A 25385-nucleotide genomic window follows, 5' to 3' on the forward strand; every position below is an offset into this window, starting at 1 on the left:
ACTGAGGCGCCCCCACCTCCAGCTTCCAACTCAGGCGAGGAAACTTCGAGACCTTCCTGTCCACACCTGATTGACAGGAGGCGAGTGTGCGCGTGCAGAGGTGGAGGCAGAACCTAAAAGCACGCAGAACCGCCAGGGCTTGCCCTCCTGGACGGTAGCGGTCTGCGTCTTCTGGTGCCGCCTACTCCACCCGGCTGCCTGCTGGGCCCACCCAGCCTGACACCCCCAGCCAGGAGGGGATCACGGAGTGTGCCCCCCGCCCCGGCTGCTGCCTGCCGGGAGGGGGCGGGGAAGCCGGGAGCCCCGAGCGCCACTTCTCCGGCGGCGTCAGTTTCACCCAGGACTGGCTCGCGGTTCCCTCGCGGCTCTGCGCGGAGGTCCGCCCCCTCCCTTCCCTCCGCCATCCCGCGCGCTGCCTCCGCCTCCTTCCTCTGCCTCCACCCTCCACCCTCATCCCCGCCTGACTGGAGCGAGCCCTCAGTCCGCCCGAGCTCCGGTTGCGGGCGCTGGACGAGTCCAGGGCGCCTCGTCCCGATATGGACAGCCGCTACACCAGCACTGCGGGCATCGGGGACTTGAACCAGCTGAGCGCCGCCATCCCGGCCACGCGCGTGGAGGTGTCCGTGTCCTGCAGGTGAGGACGCAGCCCTTCCCCGCCTTCCTGCCCTCCCATCTGCGGGGTTGGGAGCGCTTGGAGAGCGCTCGGGGTACCACGAGCTTTGCGCGGGCGAGAAGTTGCACCGTGAGTGGGAAACAGCTCAGCGGTGGGGCTGGAGTTGCCCCGGGTCAGGTGACGCCGAAAGGGGAGCGGGAATTAGAAGCGCGGGGTGGGCCCCGGGACTGGGACTTTTTATTTTCTTTCTGGGCCACGCTGTAAAAGTTGGCCGGGCTGTGACTCAGCTGCGGGAGCGCTGGCCGCCGCCCACTTTACAAGCCCGGTTTCCGTCCCAAACCGGGGCCGGATGGTTGGGTGACGACCAGAATCGAAGCGCTCGTGACCGCTGCACGCATCGGCCTGGGACTCCGTCTGCTAGGCGTGTGCACACGCGCCGTTGCCGGGGTTGGCTCCAGCTTCCTCCCCACCCGCTTCCTGGAGCCCTCCTGCTTGCTTCTACTCCACCCTTCCGGGCTTTTGGCCTTTTGCTTGGTAGGTAGAGGTGTCGGCCCTCCTTGCAGACGAATCTATGCCTTACCTAAGATCTGAGAAGTCATTTTTTTTCCAGGGCCCTAGCACATTTGAATGCTTGTAAGAACTGACTCTCGGCCGGGGCGGGCGCTGTGGCTCACGCCTGTAATCCTGGGACTTTGGGAGGCTGGGGAGGGCGGATTACGAGGTCAGGAGTTCGAGACCAGCCTGACCAATATGGTGAAACCCCGTCTCTACTAAAAATACAAAAATTAGTTGGGCGTGGTGGCGTGCGCCTGTAGTACCAGCTACTCGGGAGGCTGAGACAGGAGAATCGCTGGAATCCGGGAGGCGGAGGTTGCAGTGAGGCGAGGTCATATCCCTGCACTGTAGCCTGGGTGACAGAGCAAGACTCCATCTCAGAAAAAAAAAGAAAAGAAAAGAAAAAAAGAACTGACTCTCAACCCTGTCGAGAGACTGTAAATTGCAAACTCCTGACGTTGTTTCAGTTAATAAAGCAGCATCACCTGCTCAAAATAAAGCGGCATCACCTGCTCAAAATCATAGACGATTTTGAGAAGGACGTGAGTGGATGTTGCTAAATTGGTACTGGTCACTAATTTGTGAATTAATAGTAGTAACCTGCAGCCCTCTCCTGTGTTTGCATAATTGGGTCTGGCTCACTGGAACATTCTCTCCTTATTTAGCCATTGCCCTAAGATTGTTTTTATGCACTCAAATCATCCCTTTCCTTAACAAACTTGGCTTGAAGAAATCTAATAAATTTGGGTAATCTTGATGTAAGTAAGTTTAAAATTCCGTTAATCTTGACTTTGTATTTTCACAAACTGAGCCTAAAGCAAAAGGAATTCTTTTCTGGGGGTGGAAATTGAGCACCAGCAACCCTGGTAGAAGTATTCTTTGAGGGTAGGGGACAGCCTTTATCTAGCATTAGAACTGTATCACCTGATTGCTGCCTCTCAAGACTGATCTTGGACTGTGGAAATAATCATGCTGATACTGATAGGTAACATTAAGCCGTTGTCTTATTGCCCTCACTGCTTTAAGTGCTGCTTGAGATTTTTCTGTCAGTGGAACAGGTGAAGCTGTATGGAAAACTCTTTAGACGATTCCTAGGCCTTTTTCTTTTCTCTGAAGCTGGCTTATGGATGTTAGAAGGAAGTTATTGATACATACAGATAATGGATAGCCAAAAGTCCACTAACAGCTTTACTAGAGTTCCTACCCTCAGCAGTCTGCAAAGTCTGAATGACATGTGGCCTCTACTTGGAATGAATATAAAAGAATATTGTAAATCAAATCTGAATATTCCCATGAGCTTTGTAGGGGAAATTGTACCTTAACTGGTCATTCTGCTAGTAGGGCCCACATTTAATGCAGCCCGTTCTCCGATGCATGTTTTCTGTGAGTGTGCTGGGCATACGGAAGTCAATGGGCTTAAGGCAATTTGTTTCAGCTTGCTGCCTCCAAACCTGGAAATCCCTCGTTCCAGCTTTTTTCCATAACATTGCTTTGACATTTTGCTTTTAATTTTTAAGATTTCGAATAGGAAAAAAAAAATCCTGAAAGAGAACCCAAATACTTAGTGTCAAGCATTTCTACCAGGACCACTGGTGCTTAGTCTATTCTTTAATTGAGTTGCTCCTGACTCAGCTTACTATTTACGGTAAGTTTGATGTAAAAAGCATCTTTCTGGCAAACAGAAACATAATTAAATACCCAAGTTAGTGCCTTTGGAATAGGTTTATAGTTCCTGAAAAGGTGGGTTAATTTTATTTTTCAATACATTAAAATTCAAAAATAAAAATCTTTGAGTATTGTTGAGACTTAGATCTTGTGACAGTAGGAGGTGGTGTAGTTTGGGCTTTGGCATCGGAGACTTAAGTACAAATTCTGGCTTTGTAACTTGTTCTTGCTACCTTGGAGTGAGTTCTTATTTAGTCTAAGCATCCTCATCTCCAAGAATGAGAATAATTATGGTATTTACCTTATATAGAATGTTATCAAGGTGATGTGTGAAAGCACTTACACAATGCCTGAAACAAAAACATGTTTTCAAAAATGTTAGCTGTTATTAAAATATTGTTGAATATATATAACATTGTTGAATAAATGTGTTATATATGATTGAGGTATGGAATTCTGTAAACAGTCCTCTTTTGAACTTCAATAAGTTGGTAAAAGAACACAAGGATAGAACCAGCATTGAGATACCTGTTCCTTCTTTCTCTATCCTCTTTGATGTGCATAAAGAACATGTTTTCTCGAAAGTTTATGGGGATTTCACTTAGCAACAAGGCACAGCTGTAGGCCTCTGAGCCTTACTATGGGCAGGCAGAGTAAGGAATTCTCTTTCCTTACTATGCCAGAGATTTCTGGGGATTTGCTAACACTTAAAAGCAGCTCAGATTTGAACAAAATCTTCCTTTCCTTTCCTTTCCCTTTCTCTCTCTGTCTCCTTCCTTCCTCTCTCTTCTCTCTTTCTTTTCTTTCTTTCTCTCTCTTTCCTCTCTTTTCTCCCTTTCTCCCTTTCCCTTCCCCTTCTTTCACCTCCTTTCACTGTCCCCTATCATTAAAAGCTTTATGACAAAGTTTTTATCTTCATTTTGGGGAGGTGAAAAAGATCAACAATTGAAGCTTGAATATAATTCATGGAAATCATTTAGTCTGTTCACTCACCAAGCATCAGAGTGTGTTTTATATGTCTATGTTTATGCTATGGTCTATGAGAAATGCAAAAGAAGTCCTTTTCTCTGAAAATGTAAAATCTGATTGGGAGATAAACGTTACATAAGACACAGTAACATAGGTCTAAATTCAAAGATGAGGCTCATACACAAGAAGGGAAAGGATCATTGTGGAACAGAGTACTTGGAGTATATTACAAAGGGGAGATGGGACTTGGGCAGAGACAAGATGGGTAGGCATGGTTTGGACTAAAGAAGGAACAGTGTACATGGAAGTTTTGTAGTGGCTATGAATTTGGTGTGTTAGGGTGGTGAGAGGTACCCTTTTCTAGATGTATTTATGTAGAGGCAAGCTCCTGCTATTTGACTTCCGCTTCTACCCATTGTCTAGCTCTTCATGTATTCATTTTCCTTTATTGCATAAATTTGTAGATTTTTAAATTAATTAGCTTACTTAATTAACTAAACATGCCTGTAGCTGAAATGATACAACCTTGAGAGATAAACTAAGGTAATATTTCCATTTTATTCTGAAAGCTTATTGCTATAGAATGAGGTAAACTCATTGGGAAAAATAATATGTAGTAATCACCTGTTTTCCTTGGGTCCTTGGTTTGTTGCACTATTTCAGTGATTTTTGTTGTTTTCTCTGATTGAGAAGTCAGCTTATCAATTATAAAAGCAGTGAGAACATTGTGTATTTGTAGACTTTGTATGTTAGCTATCAAGTGTACGTCCTCTCACAGAAATAATCCTACAGTGGTGATAATACTATTTATTTATTTGAAATTAAGTCTCACTCTGTGGGCCAGGCTGGAGGGCAGTGGTGTGATCTCTGCTCACTACAACCTCCATCTCCTGGGTTCAAATGATTCTCCTGTCTTAGCCTCCCAAGTAGCTGAGATTACAGGCACCCACCACCACGCCCAGCTAATTTTTGTGTTTTTAGTAGAGAGGGGATTTCACCATGTTTGCCAGCTGGTCTAGGACTCCTAACTTCAAGTGATTCACCCACTTTGGCTTCCCAAAGTGCTGGGATTACAGGCCTGAGCCACGCCCTGAACCAATACTGACTTTAAGCATTCAAGTGGAAGGAAGACTGAAGTGGAACTTGATTGAGTGCCTGCTTTGTGCTAGGCATTCTAAAAAGCCCTTCCCGACCTGGCGTAAGTCTATTGCCTCATCTCCCATCACTCCTTGCATGAACCCAGCAACTAAATACAGTCTGATAAAGAGGAGCTTATCACCTGGCCAAGATGCATGCCAGATATATAGAGCTAAGAAATACTCATACAAGGGACAATCCCCAAAGCGTGAGCGTTCCTCCTAGTCAACCAAATTTCTCATGCTTATATGGCTACACAGGTGCTGCTCTTTGCCCTGAGCATCCCTTCCTCTCTTCCCCTTGTTTTGTGGATTAGGCCGTGGTCTTTTTTCAAGACTCAGGTAAAACATCATCTTCTTTCACAACCCCTCTCCCAAGCTGGGTTAGTCCCAAAGTAGCCGGGGTGTGCCGGTGTCATAGGTATATTACAGCTCTTGGCCTTTCTACTTTCCTTGAGGACAAGTTTTGTCTCTTTCATGTTCATGTACTGTATTCCGAGCTTGGCACAGAATATATAGTTAGTAAATATTTGGTGCTGTAGTTCTATAGCCAAATTGTCTAATGTGGGGAGAGGGATTTCTCCTGTTGAAATATCACTCCTAGGTCCCATAGCAGATCTATTGAGTCAAAATCTCTAGGGATGGAACTCAGGAATCTGAGCTCTTAAAAAGTCTACCATGTGCTGGTTACACACACTAAATTATTTAATTTGCTGGTTTCATGATTAAATGACTCTGACAATAGTTCCTTGATCTGAGTTAGCAAGACCTACCCTACTGGGGTGTTAGGAGATATCATTTGATGGTGTGCTGGAGCTGCCTTAAATGAGTTTGAGCACCAAAAAATCTGTAAGCCAGTTGTTAAGGTGACTATTAAAAATTGAATTATATAAACTTAAAATTATATTAAAAAGAAATTTAAGAAATCCTCAAAGGTTATAACATCCTAATTGTTTTACTGCATTTTACTGTCATCTGTGTTTTTTTAATAATCATCTAGTCTCTATTTTTTTTTTGAGACGGAGTTTCACTCTTGTTACCCAGGCTGGAGTGCAATTGCACAATCTCGGCTTACCGCAACCTCCACCTCCTGGGTTCAGGCAATTCTGCCTCAGCCTCCTGAGTAGCTGGGATTACAGGAACGCGCCACCATGTCCAGCTAATTTTTGTATTTTTAGTAGAGACGGGGTTTCACCATGTTGACCAGGATGGTCTCGATCTCTTGACCTCGTGATCCACCCGCCTAGGCCTCCCAAAGTGCTGGGATTACAGGCATGAGCCACCGCGCCTGGCCTAGTCTCTCTTTTTTAATCTGTGTGTTGAAAATATTCTGCAGTGGTGTGCTACTGTTCTCTTCCTAATTCATGTATGCCACCTTGGCAGCTTGAAATCACACATAGTGGGAATATTTACACCATGGAAATTGGCAAACACTGCAAATCTGCTTGACTTACTGTTTTGTCATCTACACTTAAGAAAGCCTTCTGTGGGAATCAGTTGCCTCTATGGAGTTCATAATAAAAGTACCATATGTAACTTACTATTTGTAGATTGTGTGCTAAGCTACATACTCTATATATCAGCCCAAAATAAATTTTGTACACACGCACATTCAGCTTTTTATTGGAGATCTTCTTTTAAAATATATGCCTGCACATCACTGTTGATGGACTTTTTGCAAAAGGTAAAGCCTTATATAAAAGAAAATTCTTATTGTTTGCCTGGTTCAGTTATGGCTACTATAACAAAGTACCAGAGATGGGGTGGCTTATTAACATCAAACATTTATTTCTCACAGTTCTGGGATGGACGCCTGTGATCAGGGAATCAGGGTGCTAACATGGTCAGGTTCTGGTGAGAGGTTTTGTTCAGGCTACAGGCTGCCAACTTCTCACTGTACTTTGACACGGCCGACAGGGAGTGAGAGAGCGCTCTGGAGTTCCTTTTATTAGGACACTATTCCCGTTCATAAGGTACCATCCTCATGACCTAATCATCTCCCAAAGGCCCTGCCTCCTAATTTCATCACATTGGGGGTTAGGATTTCAACACGTGAACTTTGGGGGACACAAATATGTGTTTCTTAACACTGTTGTTAGACTGTCACTATTAGAAGTGGTAGTGTCAAGTTCAGCACTATCTCTGGTCTTCCCTTCTCTACTGGAATAAGTGGGATTGTGTGATTTTTATTATCCATGAAAGTTATGATAGCCAGTATATTGCAGTTAGGAACTTCCATACTTTTAAATTTCCCCCTTTCCTTTGTGGTTCTCTCTACATCTTTATTCTTCTCTTACTTTGAAGTTGTATTTTTATTTCTGTGTTTCTGCATCCACTGGCGGCACACATATCCTTTGCAAGTTTACATGTTACAGTACCAGCTACGCCTAGCGATTAACTGACAACCTGCAAAAGCAAAGTTAGATTCCAAGAGAGAGCACGTGACCCTTTTTGGAATTGGCCATTTGAGGTGGATACCTGTGCTGTTCTAATGATCTGTGGTGAAAGGAATCAACAGTTTGAACACAACAGCTGGAGGCTCCACGTTAGTCCACATTGGTTCATCTCTTAGCACACTTTTCTTGAGTCAAAAAATTTGAAGCAAGTAAGTTTTCCAATGATGTTGTTAATTGATAAGTTATATTAGCTAGGGATATTAGACTGCCTGTTGTGCTGTTAATGAGACATGTGACAGGTAAATGGAGAGTAAAGTTGTTATAGACCGTAACATCATCCTCCGTCTCTGCAGCTCCTGAGATCCTGTGGTTCGAGATTGTAGTCACCCCGTAGTGCCTTTTTGGATCGTATTTAGGTTTGTCTTAGCCCCAGGGTTTCAGTAAAATTTGTCCTGGGAACATTTCTGAACTGTGGCGTTGAAGTCTTAATGTGAGAATTGCCCCGGTATATTTTTTTTCAGAGAAACGCCTTATTTAATGTTGTTGTTCCACTAATATTTTGGTCTGTCTGTATTTTATAGCATTTGGGGCCTGAGGGTTTCTAAAACAGCCCTGGTATGTAGAGAATGCTAGTCTAGAAGTAGTTTACAGGACAGCATCCTGCAGGAGAGGGTGGTAATAGCTGTGCATCTTTAGGTCTGTTATTTATAGGCAGAAGTCTACATCTCCTATTTGAGTTTACTCAAGGCAGAGAAGAAATACAATTCCTCTCAAAGAGATTTCATCTAGTTCTTAGCCTGTTTGAGAGCCAGTGTTGCTTAGGGTTGAAGAACATGGTTTGGGGCTAGATTAGCTCTACCACCCAATATCTCTGAAACATTGGAAAGTTACCTAATCTCTCTGTTCCTCAGTTTCCTCATCTGTAAAGTGGGGATAATAATAGCCTCTACTTCTTATATTTGCTTTGAGGATTAAATAAGTTAATACACGTAAGTGAGATAAAACACTGCTTGTGACATTTGTTAAACACTTGATGATTACAAAAAGATAATAAAAAAAATTAAAATCCCTCACTATTCCATCAAGCTGTGACCAGATGAGTTCATTTCTGTCCCAGGTATAGCATCACATTTATATTCTCTCTCTGTGTATAATATTAATATATACACACATATATGATATAATATGTAATATATTAATAGTGTGTATATAATATAGAATATAATTGTATGATCTATATAATATTTTTTTCTGTACTTTTCTATTAACATATTATGAATAGTTGTTGTTACTAGTCTTTGGAAATATAACCTTCCATGTCTGTGTAGTATTCTATTATATGGGTATACTATATTTATTTAACTTAACTCTGGTTTTCCAAAATTTATTTCAAAAAGTTGCTATTCAAAACAGTGTTAAAAATGAGTATTCTCTGTCACAAACATATATCATCTCTGATTATTTTTTTCCTGGAGATTGTTTTCTAGAACTGAAATGATTAATAAGCTATCTTCTCAAAGGGATTTTAGTAGCTTGTTTGCATTATTTCCACCCCATTCCTATTTAAATATGCAGAATCAAGGCTAAGCTACTGGCCGCACTTTTCTAAATACTTTTATTGCCATAGAAAGTTGCATTTAGAGATTAATGAGAATTCGAGGCAGCAGAGTATAGCAGCAAGAAAATGGAATTAGAAATCAGACAGATGTCTTTAAATCTCATTTTTATCCCTTTTTGGAATGTTATTTTGGGTAACCTGTTTCAACTTTTGGAACCTCATTTCGTAATCTGTAACATAGAAATGATTTAAAAACCACAATTTCAGATTGTTGGATGAGTAAATGAAATAAAGAAGGTACAATGCCCAGCGAAGTGACTATTAGTCTTATCCCAGTTTCTTCAGCATTTTCCTGTGTGGCACACAAGCAACACAGAAGAAGGTATCTGTACTTTGAAAAATTTATAGTCCATTTGGGGAGCCATAGAAACAGAACCAAGGTGACGGTGATGAAGCTGAATGTTATCTCACGCTGATTAATTCAATGTGGAGAGAGTGGATACAACAGTGGTTACAACAGTGTGGATTTGTAAATGCACACTCAGTTTCTACAGATTCTACCCCAAATCCCCACTTCTGCCAAGACACAGTCAGTCATGTGGGATTTGACAGGTAGGAGGTAGTCTGCTATAATAACCAAGTTTTAGAACCGAAGAACATTCTAACATGTTCTTGTATCTGCCAAATAAAATCAATGGGCTGATATTTAAGACATCTCTTTTGTGTTGGACATGAGAAAACAGATAATTGCAGTAGATGCCAATACAGCCTGTGGGAAGGCAAGTATTTATTGCCTGTAATAAAATAAGATGTATTTAAAAGGTGCCTGCCCCAGGGACCGATGTCCTGATTCACAATACCATAATATTGGCAAACTTAATGACAACTTTCAGTATTAATGTCTCTCTAACCAGGACCATTAGCTACCAGACATTCTTGTTCAAATTGTGAGGTTTTTTTTTTTTTTTGTCAGGTTTATTCTGTGAAGAGTAATGCTCCAGACGTTCTGAGGGAATCATCAGCTGATTTTCTGAAACTAAAGAAACAAAAGATCACTGATAGTCCCCGGCAAATATTTCTATTAGACAGTAAAGGAATTCAAATATAAGCTGTTTTAGTGAAGCCAAGAAATATGCAACTTTTGCATATTTGCCATTTATTTTCTTTAGATTAATGTCAAAATCTAACTCTTTGTCAGGCAATGTTTAAGGTGGTTAATGTGGGCTAATTCATTCAATCCTTGCAATTCTTTAAAAATGGTGATGTTATGTCTTGTTTTACAAGTGAGGAAATTGAGGTTTAGAGAGAGTGTAAATAATTTGTTGAAGTCACCCATCTAGTAAGTGGCAAAGTTGAGTTCCTAATTCATATATGTCTAATTCCTAAGCATATGCTTATGACCATTAGCTATATTATGTTGTTCTGCCATAAATTCTTTATTGTAGGCTTGAAGAGAGGAGCTCTTTTCTATCAATATCAGTGCGTTACTAACTGAATAAATTATAAAGTTTAGGAGATGCAATTATAATAGATGATATCAACACTAGTCTACCACAAAGATATATTTCTCTGAGGATGCAAAATCCAAAATTGTTTCCTGTTTTTCTATTCCGTATTAGTGAGAGCTTTGAGCAGAGCAATTCAGAGCAGTGGCATAAACTTTAACCACATGATGCTTTATTTCCAGTATTGATTCTTTTTCTGATGCTGAGTTACCTAATGAAGATGTGGGAAATTAAGTAATGAGAAGACTATTTAGCTAGAAATCAGCAGGCAGGGTGAGATGAAAATTAAATGCTGGAGAGAGGTGATGGACTGGGCAAATGAAAAGAAAAGAAAAATTAATCGAATTGACTACGTGACATTCAAATTTAACAGTGGAGTTGAGAAATGACCTCAGGCCCTACCATTTCAGTCCAATGCTTTCTTAGTAATGGAGAAGTCACCATTTCACTTGCTAGCTTTTCAGTAATACTTAATTCCAGAGTTTGCCTTCATGGCAAATTCATTCTTCAGAATTTCATGTAAATAAAATAACTACTTAGATATTAAAAATATCAGTACATTATTCTGAGCTATATGAATTGTGACATGAGTTTGTAAAAGTCAGTTTTTTTTACCTTGCTAATTAGCTTCACGCTCTCTCTCTATGTATGTAAAATAAGTAACAAGTGACACATTAATTTTATTAAGAACGATCTCAAATGTCAGAGAGTGTAATGAACCAGAGATATGATTATAGTTGCCGTAACTGGTTGAAGCCAGCACATTTCTCCGCCTTAGCTTGATAGTGGTTTTATAATCATTTCGATCAACGTAATTGTTTCTCATTGCCTGTACATCCCTCTTACTGTGTCTATCTTCTAGAACTCCGAGCATTCCTATGAACCTCTTGTGTCTAAATGTACTCCTGTAAGGGAGTATCACACCATTTGTGGATGTTTTAGGTAATTGAAAGTAACTCAGTCATTTTTCTTTAATGTTTTAATAGGTTTTTGTGTTTCCCAGCTATAAGCAAAGAATATGAGAGAGAGAGAGAGAGAGAGGGAGAGAGAGAGCGCTAGAGTGAGAGCAAGCAAGTCTAAGGGGTACTTGAGAACTACACCAGAATAAGAAATGTATTTGCTGAACCTATCTAAATTATCTACAATTTTAGGCAGACCTTATCATCTGACTTATCTTGGTATCTCCACTCTCAAATTAATGATGGAAGCAGAGATATTAGAAAGTTGATTGCAATTGATTCTTATGCCAGTGGTTTAATCCAAAGCCTCTTGTAGGCATTGGGGAAAGGAGCCATAATCAATATCAAGTTACTAGTGAACTTCTCTTTTAATTGATAATTTACATTAGTAAATTAAAAATTTTTTTTTGGGAAAAGTTTAAAATATACTACCTAAAAGATGATTGATTTTTTTAGCTTAAGATGTGTCTTATAATGGTTTCAGTTTCTTTGTTTCACTTAAATCACTGTGCCATTGGAATGTCACATATATGGCATCTTGCTTCCTTGTGGAGCACTTCAGCAAAGATCCTTGAACTTCTGTTCTGTTTCTGGAACTAGCTCTGTGAACTTTGACAATAATGCCACTTCTCTGGACCTCAGATCCTATAAGAAAGTTGGGTCTCTGGTCAAGATGACCTATGATATTACTTGGAGCTTCATAATTTTATGATTAGACAAGCAGGACCTTGAAATAAAATGGAGACATAATCCAGTTTAAGAAAATAATGTGATTGTCAATGCCTATTGTAAACCAGCTAAACCAGGTGCTGATAATTTATGGGTTTTTTTTCTTGAAACGGAGTCTTGCTCTGTTGCCCAGGCTGGCGTACAATGATGCGATCTCAGCTCACTCCAACCTTCGCCTCCCGAGTTCAAGCGATTCCCTTGCCTCAGCCTCCCAAGTAGCTGGGACTACAGGCATGCGCCACCGCACCTGGCTTATTTTTGTATTTTTAGTAGAGATGGAATTTCACCATGTTGTCCAGGCTGGTCTAGATCTCCTGACCTCAGGTGATCAGCCTGCCTCAGCCTCGCAAAGTGCTGGGATTACAGGTGTAAGCCACTGCACCAGCAAGATAATTTATGTTTAATAAATCAAAAAGGATATTTTACTTTCAAAATATTTATCTCGGAATGTCTTTAAACAGACAATTCCTCTAGTGTATTTAAAATGATATTGATATATGAATATATATTTTTTTTTTTCCTGAGGCGGAGTCTCCCTCTGACGCCCATGCTGGAGTGCAGTGGCACGATCTCTACTCACTGCAACCTCCACCTCCCAGGTTCAAGCGATTCTCCTGTGTCACTCTCCCCAATAGCTGGGATTACAGGCATGTGACACCACGCCCGGCTAATTTTTTCTATTTTAGTAGAGATGGAGTTTTGCCACGTTGGCCAGGCTAGTCTGGAACTCCTGACGTCAGTTGAACCACCCGCCTCGGCCTCCCAAAGTGCTGGGATTACAGGCATGAGCCACCACACCCAGCCATACATTTTAATTTTAATCACAACAATTTAAAAAGTATAGATATAGAGTAAAATTTATTATCTTTGAGTTTTTTTAAATAAAAGAACGGTTGTGAAGAAAAAGTAATAGGGACCGGAATAGTATTGTTACCAGAAAGGGATCCGGACCCAGACACCAAGAGAGGGTTCTTAGATCTCCTGCAAGAAAGAATTAAGGGCGAGTCTATACAGTAAAGTGAAAGCAAGTGTATGAAGAAAGTAAAGGAATAAAAGGACTACTCCATAGGCAGAGCAGCCCCAGGGCTGCTGATCGCCCATTCTTATTGTTATTTCCTGTTTATATGCTAAACAAAAGGAGGATTATGCTTGCCTCCTCTTTTTAGAACATATAGGGTAACTTTCTCATGTTGCCATGGCATTTGTAAACTATGATGGCTCTGGTGGGAGTATAGCAGAGAGGATGACCAGAGGCCATTCCCGTCGCCATCTTGGTTTTGGTGGGCTGTGGTCAGCTTCTTTGTGGCAGCCTGTTTTATCAGCAAGGTCTTTATGACGTGGATGTCATGTGCTGACCTCCTATCTTATGTGACTAGATGCCTTAACCTCCTAGGAATGCAGCCCAGCAGGTCTCAGCCTTATTTTACCCAGCCCCTATTCAAGATGGAGTTGCTCTGGTTCAAACACCTCTGACAGTATTAATATATATTTAGAAAACCCTAATTTCCCCCAAACAGTTTAACTTTGTTGCCATATTACACTTGATTTTCTAGACATAGGCTCTTAAACCTTTGTGTGACCAGGAGGTTTTGAAAATGGAGGCTCTAATCCTAGTGTCTAAGGGTTTTTTTTAAAAAAAGAAATATTATGATAGATTATTTATAATATCCACTACTTGGTATTGCAATGTCCACATTTTCCTTAATATTGTCCCCAAGAGTTGTCAAGTTCTGCTGTTGCTGTACTAGTTTTTTTTCTCAACAGGAATCTATAACAAACTGTATTCATGGAAATGAACAGTGTCTAATATAAATAGATACCTATGCCTTTTCAGTAAGTTACTTTTATAATATGTTACTTTAAAAAAATCATTTATGTCTCTTTGGCAAACAGAGTTTGTAGTAAAGATGTCAGATGGGTTCAGTCTTGTGTGCTTCCTCTGATCGGTTGTCACTGAGTGTGGGCGACCTGGGCTTTCTGGAAGAGTTGACTTGAAAAATGAAATAAGCCAACACTAAGAATCACGTATGCTATTACTTCCCTATCATTATACTTGACTTACTATATTTCATAAACCTTGTGAATGGTTTCAGTACTTTAAAAATTACCTTATCAGTCACAAAGACTTGTTTATTCCATTCTCCAAAGTGTCGGTCACCTCCTTCCCATTTCTGCTATCTCTGCTCCGGCTCAAGTAGTCATTTTTCCTCTTCTTCACATATTGTGTAGTTAGCTTTGTAAAGTTGAATTATATGATTTTTCTTTGCAGAAACTTCCACTGTTTCAGCTTGTCCCCTTTGTTTACAGAGTGAAGTCCAAGCCCGCTAGCATGTGTTTAGAGAAGTTACTCATCCTGCCCAGATATCCCTTCCCATCTCATCTCAGACATGAGCACCATCCGAAGTGGGCTGTGTGTTAATCCCACATTCCTTTTCTCTCCCTTTTCCCCACCCTTGTTGACGCTTTCCTGCAGCTTGAGAAGCCTTTTCCCCTTGTGGTTCTCCCTGCCTGGTTGTCAAGATGTACCTCACTCAGTGCAATTTGAGATATTTTACTAGATTCCTGAAACTGGAATTGATTTTTGCTTCCTTGGAGTTCCCAGAGCACATTTCTTGTAGGTCTTTTTTTTTTTTTTGTTTTGACTTAAAATTTTAGGTTTTTGCACACCTGTATCCCTAATCAAGTTTAAAAATACCTATTTGTTTTATCATTATTACAAAACCTGACTTTGTGCTTTGCACATAAAACGTTTTCAATAAATGCTTGCCACTTGATAGACTGGAGGAATGAATGCGGACATCTATGAATGTGAATATATTTATACCCTTAAAAATATTAGTTTATACACATAGTAAGAACATTAAAGTGCCTGATTTTGCTATTCAATAAAAATATAATTATTTGATCTTTGTTTATATAATGTTCTACAAAGTTTTATTTGTGAAGAAATGAGAAACAAATTTAAATTAACATACATTATTCTCAAGCAGAGAAAAGCTAATTTTAGAAGTGGCTACAGTACTTTCTAAATATTGACAGATAATTTGGCCAGATGCGGTGGCTCGCACCTGTAATCCCAGTGCTTTGGGAGGCCAAGGTGGGCAGATCATTTGAGGTTGGGAGTTTAAAATCAGCCTAGACAACATGGTAAAAACCCATCTCTACTAAAAAATACAAAAATTAGCCAGGTGTGGTGGTGGGTGCCTATAATCCCAGCTACTTGAGAGGGTAAGTCAGGAGCATCTCTTCAACCCAGGAGGCAGAGGTTGCAGTGGGCTGAAACGATGCCACTGGACTCCAACTTGGGAGACAAAAAATAGAAAATAAAAAAAATGTTGACAGATAATTTGCTTAATTAGGGGATGAATATTATTCAAAAAAGAATAGAAGAATTTGCATATCCCATATAAAACACCCAAGTAGAAAAATAAGTGAACATATATTTTCCTCAAGGAAGACTTTTGTCTTGGGGAAAAATGTTTCTTAAGGTACTTGGTGAACTAATTGAGTGCAGCAGCACGTGATGGCTTCAGTTGGGTGTAATCTAGGGTACGAAGAGCTGCTTGGTGGCCTGGCCACTTGAGGAAGCAAAAATTTGCTTATGTGCTAATGTACTTCTTCCAGACTCTGTATTTTTTAATCACCAATTTAAATTTTCTGCCACAAAATGCAAAACAAAATGTTAGAAAAGCCAAAATCCAACTAAAGTGTCGAGGATGAGAAGATGGAAGAGAAAGCAATGCTTTCTACATAAAAAGGAAAAGACAGAACTTGTTTACACATGTTCAAGTTAAAAATGAGCAGGTTTACTTAAGTCGCTGTCCATAAATCACGTCTTTCCTACACTTGTCTGGCTATAACGTTTCCTTGGATTGCAGAAGTAATTTCCTAAGTGCTTGTACCCGCTGAAGTATCTCAGTGCTCAGTTGATTATATTTAGCCTAAAATGTTGTCATGCCTGATTACATCAAGTCTTTCCAGAGAAACAGACCTCATTAGTGGCTATAACTATAAAATTAGAAAAAAAAAAAAAAGAAAGAAAATTGTAAAGCCACTTTGTTTCCGTGAGGTCAATAAATGGTAATACAAAGTGATGTTGCTGATGACTGATGAACAATTTCCAGCATGCACGTAAAATGCTGTGACTTTAGAAATGCAATTATTGTGTGGTTATATCATTTTCATTTTGGGAGCATGGTCCAAAACACCTATTGTCAACAAGGGGCATCATCAAAATTACTTCAGAGGTTTTGCTAACTACTTATGGGCACTCCCGAAAATTCTAGGTTGCTTTCCTTACAAGGGACTAAGTCCTCCCCATCATTTTCTCTATGCATCCAATACCCCAGTAAAACTTCTGTCAGCTGAGCCTCAGGCCTCACCCTCCTGTTCCTTCTACTTCCATATCGTCTCTTTAACATGGCTGACCATCTTGCTGACTAGGTCCAGGGAAGTCTGACCTATGCAGAGACTATGTACAAATTCCCTGATTCTTCCAAGCTCACATCCTCTCTGGTCAACCTCCTTCTCCTCGCCAGGGATCTTGTACATTGAGCTGGTAGAGTTATACTCAAAATGGGCAACTGACAGCATTCTGTTACTCTCTTTTATAAAACCCTCTAGTTGCCTATATAAAGAGTCATCAGGATGTTCTAAACCCTGACTTAAATTTTTAGCCTCATCTCTTTCTCTCCATGTCCCCCCACCCCTGCCTTCTCCACTTTTGCCTCTAACCTCTTTCCTAAACTCTAAGTCACTTCAGACACCTGCATCTCTCAAGAAAATCATGATGTTCACACTGTGGTTCTCTCTGGTAGGAACAGTCGGCCTCGTGTTATCTTACCTGATGGACTCTGCTGATAGTTCAAGCATCACTCTATGAAGACTTTTTCTGATCCTTCATATTGAATTGTCCACCCCTACCTTTCTCTAATTTGTGATGAATTTATTATACATATTCTGCATTTCACTGTACGTATTTGTTTATAAATCGGTCTCCTTAATGGAATATAAGTAATCTAGGGCCTGGAGCCCAATGTGTTCATATCATGGTCTCCAACACCAAATCCTTTGTCTGGCACTTAATAACCTAGTGCTGGTTGAATAAACATTTGAATGAGTATCAGACAGCTATTAAACTATAAACTCTCATAGAATAAGAATCATGTCTTATGCAGCTTTGCATCCCACTTGGCTTCTAGTCCAATGTCTTGCATATAGAAAGTGCTTAATAATTATTTATTCAATATACAGTTGAAGAAAGGAAAGCTAGTGAAAGAAAGGAATATCACATATGAACAGGAACCACAGCTGGAAGGCATAAAGGCAAGAGAGAGTATAGTATTAATTGAGTTGAAAAAAAAAAAACAATTGTAAAAAGGCAGGGTGGGCTGGGCGCAGTGGCTCACGCCTGTAATCCTAGGACTTTGGGAGGCTGAGGCGGGTGAATCACATGAGGTCAACAGTTCAATACCAGCCTGGCCTATGTGACAGAACCCTGTCTCTACTAAAAATACAAAATTAGCCAGGTGTCATGGCAGGTGCCTGCAATCCCAGCTACTTGGGAGGCTGAGGCAGGAGAATGGCTTGAACCTGGGAGGTGGAGGTTGCAGTGAGCCAAGACCATGCCACTGCACTCCAGCCTGGGCAACAGAGCAAGACTCTGTCTTAAAATAAATGAATGAATGAATGAATGGCAGGTTGAAGGAGACATAGCTAAGCAATTAAGGAGACATATCCTTAGCTATGGCAATTGCTTCATTCAAATGCCTGTTTCATTCAGTGATTTTTTTAGGACTTGTACAACTGTAGGTGGGATGGGTTGCTACTGAGATTTTGTTTCCATTGTTATTTTGTTGGTTTTGGGGCCTAGATGAGAGCCTTTGAGTCAGGGTATACTTCTGTTCTACTCACTTGTGATGAGAATGAAAGATACATATTAGGAAGTTATTTTCATTCTCCCATATGGTCATTTATGCTGCCCCACATATTCCCATTCAGCTGGTCATTTATGCTAACCCACATACTCCCATTCTGAATTAGTTCCTTCTTTTGTTTAAATTCTGTTATTGAGTCTACAAATCTCAGATTACTCCTAGGCACTTTTGAATTGTTCATTGGTCCAAAGAAATTATAGAAGATATTGCTTAAAATCTGCAGGAAGAAAAAAAAAACCCTGCCAATCTAGTCTTACCTTTATAAGCATGTTATGGTTTTCATCGTCGTAGCCTATGTATTGATTTATGAATCTTAAAGAGAGCTGACTCAAGACAACCTTGCATATAAAGATTTTCTTTTGAAATGTTGATCCTGAATATCCTTGGCCTTTTCTCCCTTATAGAAGCAACATCTTGTTCAATAGCTAATAGACAAAGAAACAAAATGTTAGAAAATCCAATCATATGATCAATATATTTTGGGAGTGGTGCTTGGAAGGCAGCAGTATCTGAGCTGATGTTGGGTAGAGTAATGTTAGCCTCCAGCTTTCTGCTTAGTGGAGGTCTGTGGATGCATCACAGTCATCAGCTCTTGCTTCTTGAATGAGTGATCCATTGCATTGACTCTGGGAAAAGCGATAAACCCTAAAAGACTATTAATCTAGCTACTTGTGTAAAATATTTGGAAGTTCATTGTCCACTTAGCTGTTAGTAAGTGGGCTGAAATGTGGTTACTGCTTTTAGAGTGGGCAGGAGGAGAGACTGAGAAAAATAATGATATATAATCTAAGTGTTGTAGCATAATTAGGATGCTGTAATGTATTACAGGCTTAGCAGAAGTTTAGAGCCAGAAAGGTCTGGATTTAAGTGGCAGCTCCATACTTTACCAACTATGAGAGTTCAGATAAGTTAGTCTCTTTGTGCTTCTGTTTATAGATGGGGATAGAAATTCCTTCTGATACAGTTATTTGAGGATTGTGTGAGATAATTTTAATAAAGTGTTTTGAAAGTTTCTGTCCCTTAGCAAGGAATTCTTGTTTTTATACAGGTTTTATACATATTTCCAACTGAAATATTTGGAAAACAGTGGATCACTTCATGAAGATAAAGTTGTAAAAATATACAAAAAAAACTAACCAAACTATGTTGAAAAAGAGCAAAGGAGAAAGTACAAATCACCACAACTTCCTTACCCAGCAATAGGTCAGGCTAAGCAGATATCTCTTTGTGCATTTATTAAGAGGTATATAAAGCATATTTCCATTCATATTTATTTTACAATGACTTAGGTAAGATGAAACTTTCAAAACACTTTATTAATATTATCTCACACAATCCTCAAGTTTTTTTCTTGGACTTTGGCTTCAGACATTAATACCTGAACCTAGCTGCTGCTTTGCAGGCCCAGTGCTCCCTGCCTGGAGAGCATCTCTACAAAGGAATGACCTCAGCTGTGGTCTCAATACGCCTCTCTTCCTATCTGTCTGCCTCCATGGAGGCCATGGAGCCTTCACTGCTTTTGTTAAAACATCACTGTTGACAGTGCCACTGGGAAGTTTCAGTAATGCCCTATTGCTACAGGACCTGGCATGAGGCCTTTCTGCCTGCTGTCCCTGTAACCCTGTAAGTCTGCTCATGGCCTCCTGGTGCTTGTCTCTCTTGATTTACCAGATCTCTGTGATTCTCTGATGACCAGTAGGTTCAGCCCTCTGTCAGGAGTCCTCCTTAGTAAAGACTTCCTGGGTGTCATTTCTTTACATCCATATATTCACAACTTTTTTTGCTCTGTGGTCACACACCCTACGGTTCCAGGCTCCAGACTGTGTGGGTCATGTCTTTGTCTCTGAATCTGGGTGTCCCGTCTGAGCTCCACCTTCTCTTGTCAGGAAATTTCTCTCAGAGGTTCCTATTATATATTCCTTCCACCAGACCCCAGCTGGGCCAACGGTATAAACAGTATTCATTTTTCATTTTACCAGGAGGCTCTTCAGTCACTTTTAATTTCATGGAAGCCAAAGGAACTTGGGGGAGCAGTCTTAGGCTCACATTGCATCTCTTCTTTCTTCTACAAAGTGGACTCGAGATCAAGGCTTAACTATTCCCATACATTATACTTAGTGCCTAAAACAACGCCTGCCACATAATACATGCTCAATAAATCTGTGTTGAAAGAAAGAATGAATGAATGTTTTTGAATGAATTTGACCTTTTTCCTTAATCATAATTTAGGGCATTGCACACCCACCCTACATTATTCTATTTGCCTTTGCCTCTAGATAGTTTTTCTGATATTGACTGTATTAGAAATATTTTGCTCTAAGTGCTTTTTGTTTACTAACTTACTCCTCAGACAACTCTATGAGGAGGATACTATGGTCATCTCCTCTCTTACAGATGAGAAAACTGAAGCCTAGAGAGTTTACTTTACACAGCTAGTACTGGTGGTTCCCAGCTGTAATGACTGCTCAGAATCTGGTGATTGTAATGAAGGAGGTAAAAGCAGTCTCTTCTTGGGTACCAGAATTATAAAATATGAAGCTAACAATCCCAGACATCTATATTACTCTGTTCTCCCATTGCTAGAAAAAACTACTTGAGACTGGGTAATTTATGACGAAATGAGATTTTATTGGCTCATGATTCTGTAGGCTGTGCAGGTAGCATAGCTGGGGAGGCCTCTGGAACTTTCATTCATGATGGAAGGCACAGGAGGAAGCAGGCACATCTTCACGTGGTAGAGCAGGAGAGAGAGAGAGAAAGAGGGAGAGAGAGAGAGGGAAAGAGAGAGAAAGTGCTACACACTTTTAAACTACCAGATCTCCTGAGAACTCACTCACTATCACAAGAACGGCAAGGAGGAGGATGGAGGGCCCCCATGATCCAATCACCTGCCACCTGGCCCCTTCTCCAACGTTGAGGATTACAATTCTACGTGAGATTTGGGTGGGGACATAGAACGAAACAGTATCAGCATCTGTGTTTCCCACCATGTAGTTCAGAGAAATAGAGGAAGCAGTTAAAAAAAAGATTGAGGTAGATAGTACAGGCACGCAGAAAAAGAGTTTTGATCTTTCTGCCCTTGTTTTTGTTCTTTTCACAGGGTCAGCTACCTGCCTGAGTCTGGGCTCCATAAAATATATGTATTTTCACCATAAACTTCCCTTTTTTCTGTAACTTACAACTAAATGGGTTCTATTCATGCAGCTATTTGTCTATTTCATAGTAGAGCATTATCTTAATATTTATTTTATTTGCATGTCCTTGATTATTATTCAGGATGAACTTATTTAAAATGTGTGTGACCAAGTATATTTCTTCTTCCTATAAAATGCCAATTCACTTCTTTAACTCATTTTACTTTTGGGGTGCTTGTAAGTTTTTCTCATCAATTTAGGGAATGCTTTGTTTATTTATAGTCTTAACATTTTTATACATGATACATGTAACAAATGTTGTATTTTGAGTTTAATTATTATATCATTTTCTGTATATAAGTTTCAAATACATTCGTTATCTTTTAAATTAATCTTTTCTCTAGGCTTTGTATAAAGCTTAGAAAGTATCCTTTATGCCAATATTTAAAAATAGTATGTTACACTTTCTTCCAGTTTTTTTTCAGTTGGTTGATGTTATCCTTTTCTGTAATTTGCTTTAAAATATTTCAGCAGATAGTGCCATATAGATATTTGTGTTAGACGGTAGAGTTAAATCTCAAGGATCCTAACCAGTTCTACATACCTTGGGTGTGGTGAGTTAGCATTGGAAGTTTAATCAGTAGCTCATGCTTTGGGAGTGTCTACTCCTAACTGTTATACAATCTTTACCTTTTATCAACACCAGAGTGTTTTATAATTACCATGGATATTAGACTTAAGAAAAAAACTGGTGAAATGTATGGTGATCAGATATGTGGATTGACCACTTCAAACCACTAGATGGTTATAAAAAAAAAAGACTGGCAATAAAATTTGTAGAGGAGATGGAGAAATTGGAATTGTTATTTGTTGCTGGTAGGAATGTAATTTTTTCAACTTTTAAAAATAGTGTTACCACAGGACTCAGCAATTCTGTTAGGTATATACCCCAGAGAAATGAAACCATATGTCCACATAAAAACTCCTGTACAAATCTTCATCACAGTATTATTCATAAAAGCCAAAAAATAGAAAAAACCCAAATATATATGAATTGATGAACCACAGTGGTATATCCATACAACCGAATAATAAAATGGAATGAAGTACTTATGCATACTACATGGCTGAATCTTTAAACCATCATGTAATTGAAAGAAGCTAGTCACAAAAAGAGCACATATTGTATATGATTATAATTCTATTTACATGAAATGCTCAGAATAGGCAAATACATGGAGACAGAAAGATTAGTGGTTACCAGGGGCTGGGGGAAATGGAACAGGGTGTGATTTTTCATGGGTTCAGGGTGCTTTTAGTGGGAGAAGAGAGGAAAATATTCAAAAATTAGATAGTGGTGATAGTTGCACAACTCTGTGAATACACTATAAACCACTGGACTGTACACTTTAAAAGGGCTAATTTTATAGTATGTCATTTATAACTGAATAAAGCTGTTATAAAAAAGATGTGGATTAGCTAGAAATATTACACAAGTGAATGGGACATACATGCTTAGTAACTCAGGGGGTTATGCCCTTTAGAGTGATGTCTTAGGCCTAGGGACACCTTAGGTCATGGGTATAAATGTTTAGATGATTCTCTACTCTTATCTGATCAGAAAGTTAGATACTGTCAACAGAATATTGTCACATCTGCCTGAAGGTGTGTTTAGAGTATCTGAAAGGACAGGGAGCTGGAAGTTGATTAAACTTATGGAGTACATTGTGTGACTGTTCAGAGTTCTTCTCGGTAATGAATATTTGTCACTTTGGCACAATTTAATCTAAGACTTGCTTTCTTGGTAACATACTGTTTTGGAGTGAGGTTACAGTGAGAGCTGCAGAGTTCACATACTTCAGCAGTTAAAGGCAACAGATAACTACCAAAAAGCCTAATGGGATAGAACAATTATTAACAGTCGATACCCAAGAAAATTATTGACTATTACGTACTCATCATGCTCACAATCACTCTACTGAATTATCTTATTAATTTAAAAAGCTTTTATTTGTTAATTCTCTTGCTTTCTTTTTCTCTGTACAAAATTAAATCTTCTGCAAGTAAAGATAATTTAATTTTTCTATTTCCAATACTGGCTAATTTTCATTTTATATCTTTCTCCGTAGAGCCTCTGAAGTGATGCTAAATAATAACATTATTTGCAGCTCATTTCATTTTGTTCTCAATAATATAGATGAATAGTCAGTGTAACAAATATAGACATCAAAGATCAAAATTAAATTCAAAAATCAATAGGAAATTTTCAAAAAAGCCTCCAAGTATTCGCCTTTTCTGTGACCTTGGCCACTTAATCTCTCTGAATTTGATTAACTTATTTGGAACATAGATTCTGCTAATAATTGCTAGTTGGCAGGATTATGGTGTGGGTTAAGTGATTTATTTAAGTGCCCAGCTCAGTGCCTGGCACTTGACTCAGTAAATACAGTAGGTGTGCAATTTGTCATATAGATTCCTGTTGAGTACAATGGGACACCTGGGGGGAAATAATCAGTTCTACATGCTAGGACAGAGCCATGGAGAGAGGCAGAAGGAGGAATTCTCGTTTCCTAGCAGGAAGGGGGTTGGTGAAGAAATCTTGGGAAAGAGAATGCTGTGGGTAAAATATAAGGATAGAGAAGTGTGAGGCGGGATTTAAGGGACTGCAAAGAATCTGAAGTATCTGGAAGCAAAGTCTGTAAGAAATTATATGGGTAGAGGTGCAGCTGGAGACATAGCGGTCAGAATGTGGCAGGTGTTGAGTGCAAGGTTATAGAGTTTGGAATTTCTGGAGGGAATGGGTTTTATGCAAGCAAGGCATTTGCACAAGTATTTACTGTAGAGAACTTTCTCCTGGAGGCATCTTCGTGAATGAACGGGGATATGGGAGACAAGAAGACCTGTTACTGAGGTGTCTTGTTTGGAGGAAAGGTTGGACAGTGTTGCTGTGTTAGTTTCCTGTGGCTGTTGTAATAAATTGCTACAACCTTGTTGGCTTAAAAGAACAGAAATTTATTTTCTTACAGACCTGGAGGCCAGAAGTCCTAAATCAGTATTGCCAGGCTGAAATCAAGGTGTCTTCAGGGCTGATGTCCCTCCAGATGCTCTAGTGGACAATCCGTTCTTTACCTTTTCCAGCTCCTGGTGGTTGCTGCTAGCATGTTTTGGCTTGTGACTGCATCACTCTAATCTTCAAGGCCAAAATCTACAAATCTCTCTGTGCTGTGTTCACATCACTGTTTTGTCTCTTCTGTAAGTGTCAAACCTCCCTCTGCCTTCCTTTTATATATGAGATATGTGATTGAATTTGTGGGCCTCCCAGATAACCCAGGGTAATCCACTCATCTCAGGATTTATAGTTTAATCACATCTGCAAAGACCTCTTCTTCAAAAAAGTTCACATTTACAACATTTACAGGTTCCAGGGATTTGCTATGTTTGGGTGTCCACTATTTTTCTTTCCTAGTTGTAATTTACTAGGACAGAAAATACAGGAACCATAAGATTGGAGAAAAGATAATGAAATTGGTTTTGTACTTGAGATTTAGGTTTTTAAGCAGACCCATATACTGCTCTCAGTCTGTTTTTTTCCCTGCATTTTTTAGTTATGTTTTCCTTTTCCAGGTGAAATCAGGAATTGCATTCTGTATCTTTTTCTGAAAGCTTGCATTACCCTGAGTTAACCCTTCATTACTTCAAACCTATAGGCTCTTCTTTTTATCTCAGGCTAACCAGAGCTCTGACATGTCCACTTCTGACAAAGCATAGGTTTCTTTTTAATAAGTAATTTCAGGGTTATCAATCACAGTTGAATACCTCAGAAGGAATATAACAAATTATACTGTTAATTCTCTTTCCCTCAAATTTCTGTTAGTATCTAACCCAAATTCACCCATGCAAAGGTTGAAACTATAATTTCGTAACTGGCCTTTTCAGCTTAACAGTACTAATAAGTACTTTGAATTTCAGCAAAAACTGAAAAATAACTTAAAGTTTCTTTTATTTCTAGTGCCTGTTGGGTAATATCTGTCATTTATAATAAAGTCCTTACTGTATGTTCAGACTACCAGAGGAAGCTGTTGATCTAAATTTTTTAGTCTATTTGTGCAGCTTCAAATCTGAAAGTCTATTTTTACCTTCTTGAACAGATAATCTTGTTAAGTATTTTTCAGTGACCCTATCCTTCACAATTACATGGTATCTTAGACTCTAGCTGACTTTGGCTTTTCG

General features: G+C 39.6%; 1 protein-coding gene across 2 annotated transcripts in view; it reads left to right on the forward strand.

The window, feature by feature from the left end:
• Positions 1-479: 479 nt before the first annotated feature.
• Positions 480-25385, forward strand: part of CPNE8 (copine 8) — a 230776-nt gene continuing 205870 nt past the window's right edge. The window contains exon 1 of one of the 2 annotated variants that reach the window (XM_012435387.3): positions 480-634. In XM_012435387.3, coding sequence (XP_012290810.1) covers positions 537-634 — 98 coding nt within the window. In that variant the 5' untranslated portion in view covers positions 480-536. The remainder of the gene's footprint in view (positions 635-25385) is intronic. The other variant, XM_012435388.3, reaches the window with a different exon arrangement.

Source organism: Aotus nancymaae, unplaced genomic scaffold, assembly GCF_030222135.1.
Source record: "Aotus nancymaae isolate 86718 unplaced genomic scaffold, 86718_ANA_hifiasm-v0.15.2.pri h1tg000092l, whole genome shotgun sequence".
NCBI classification, from domain to species: Eukaryota; Metazoa; Chordata; class Mammalia; order Primates; family Aotidae; genus Aotus; species Aotus nancymaae.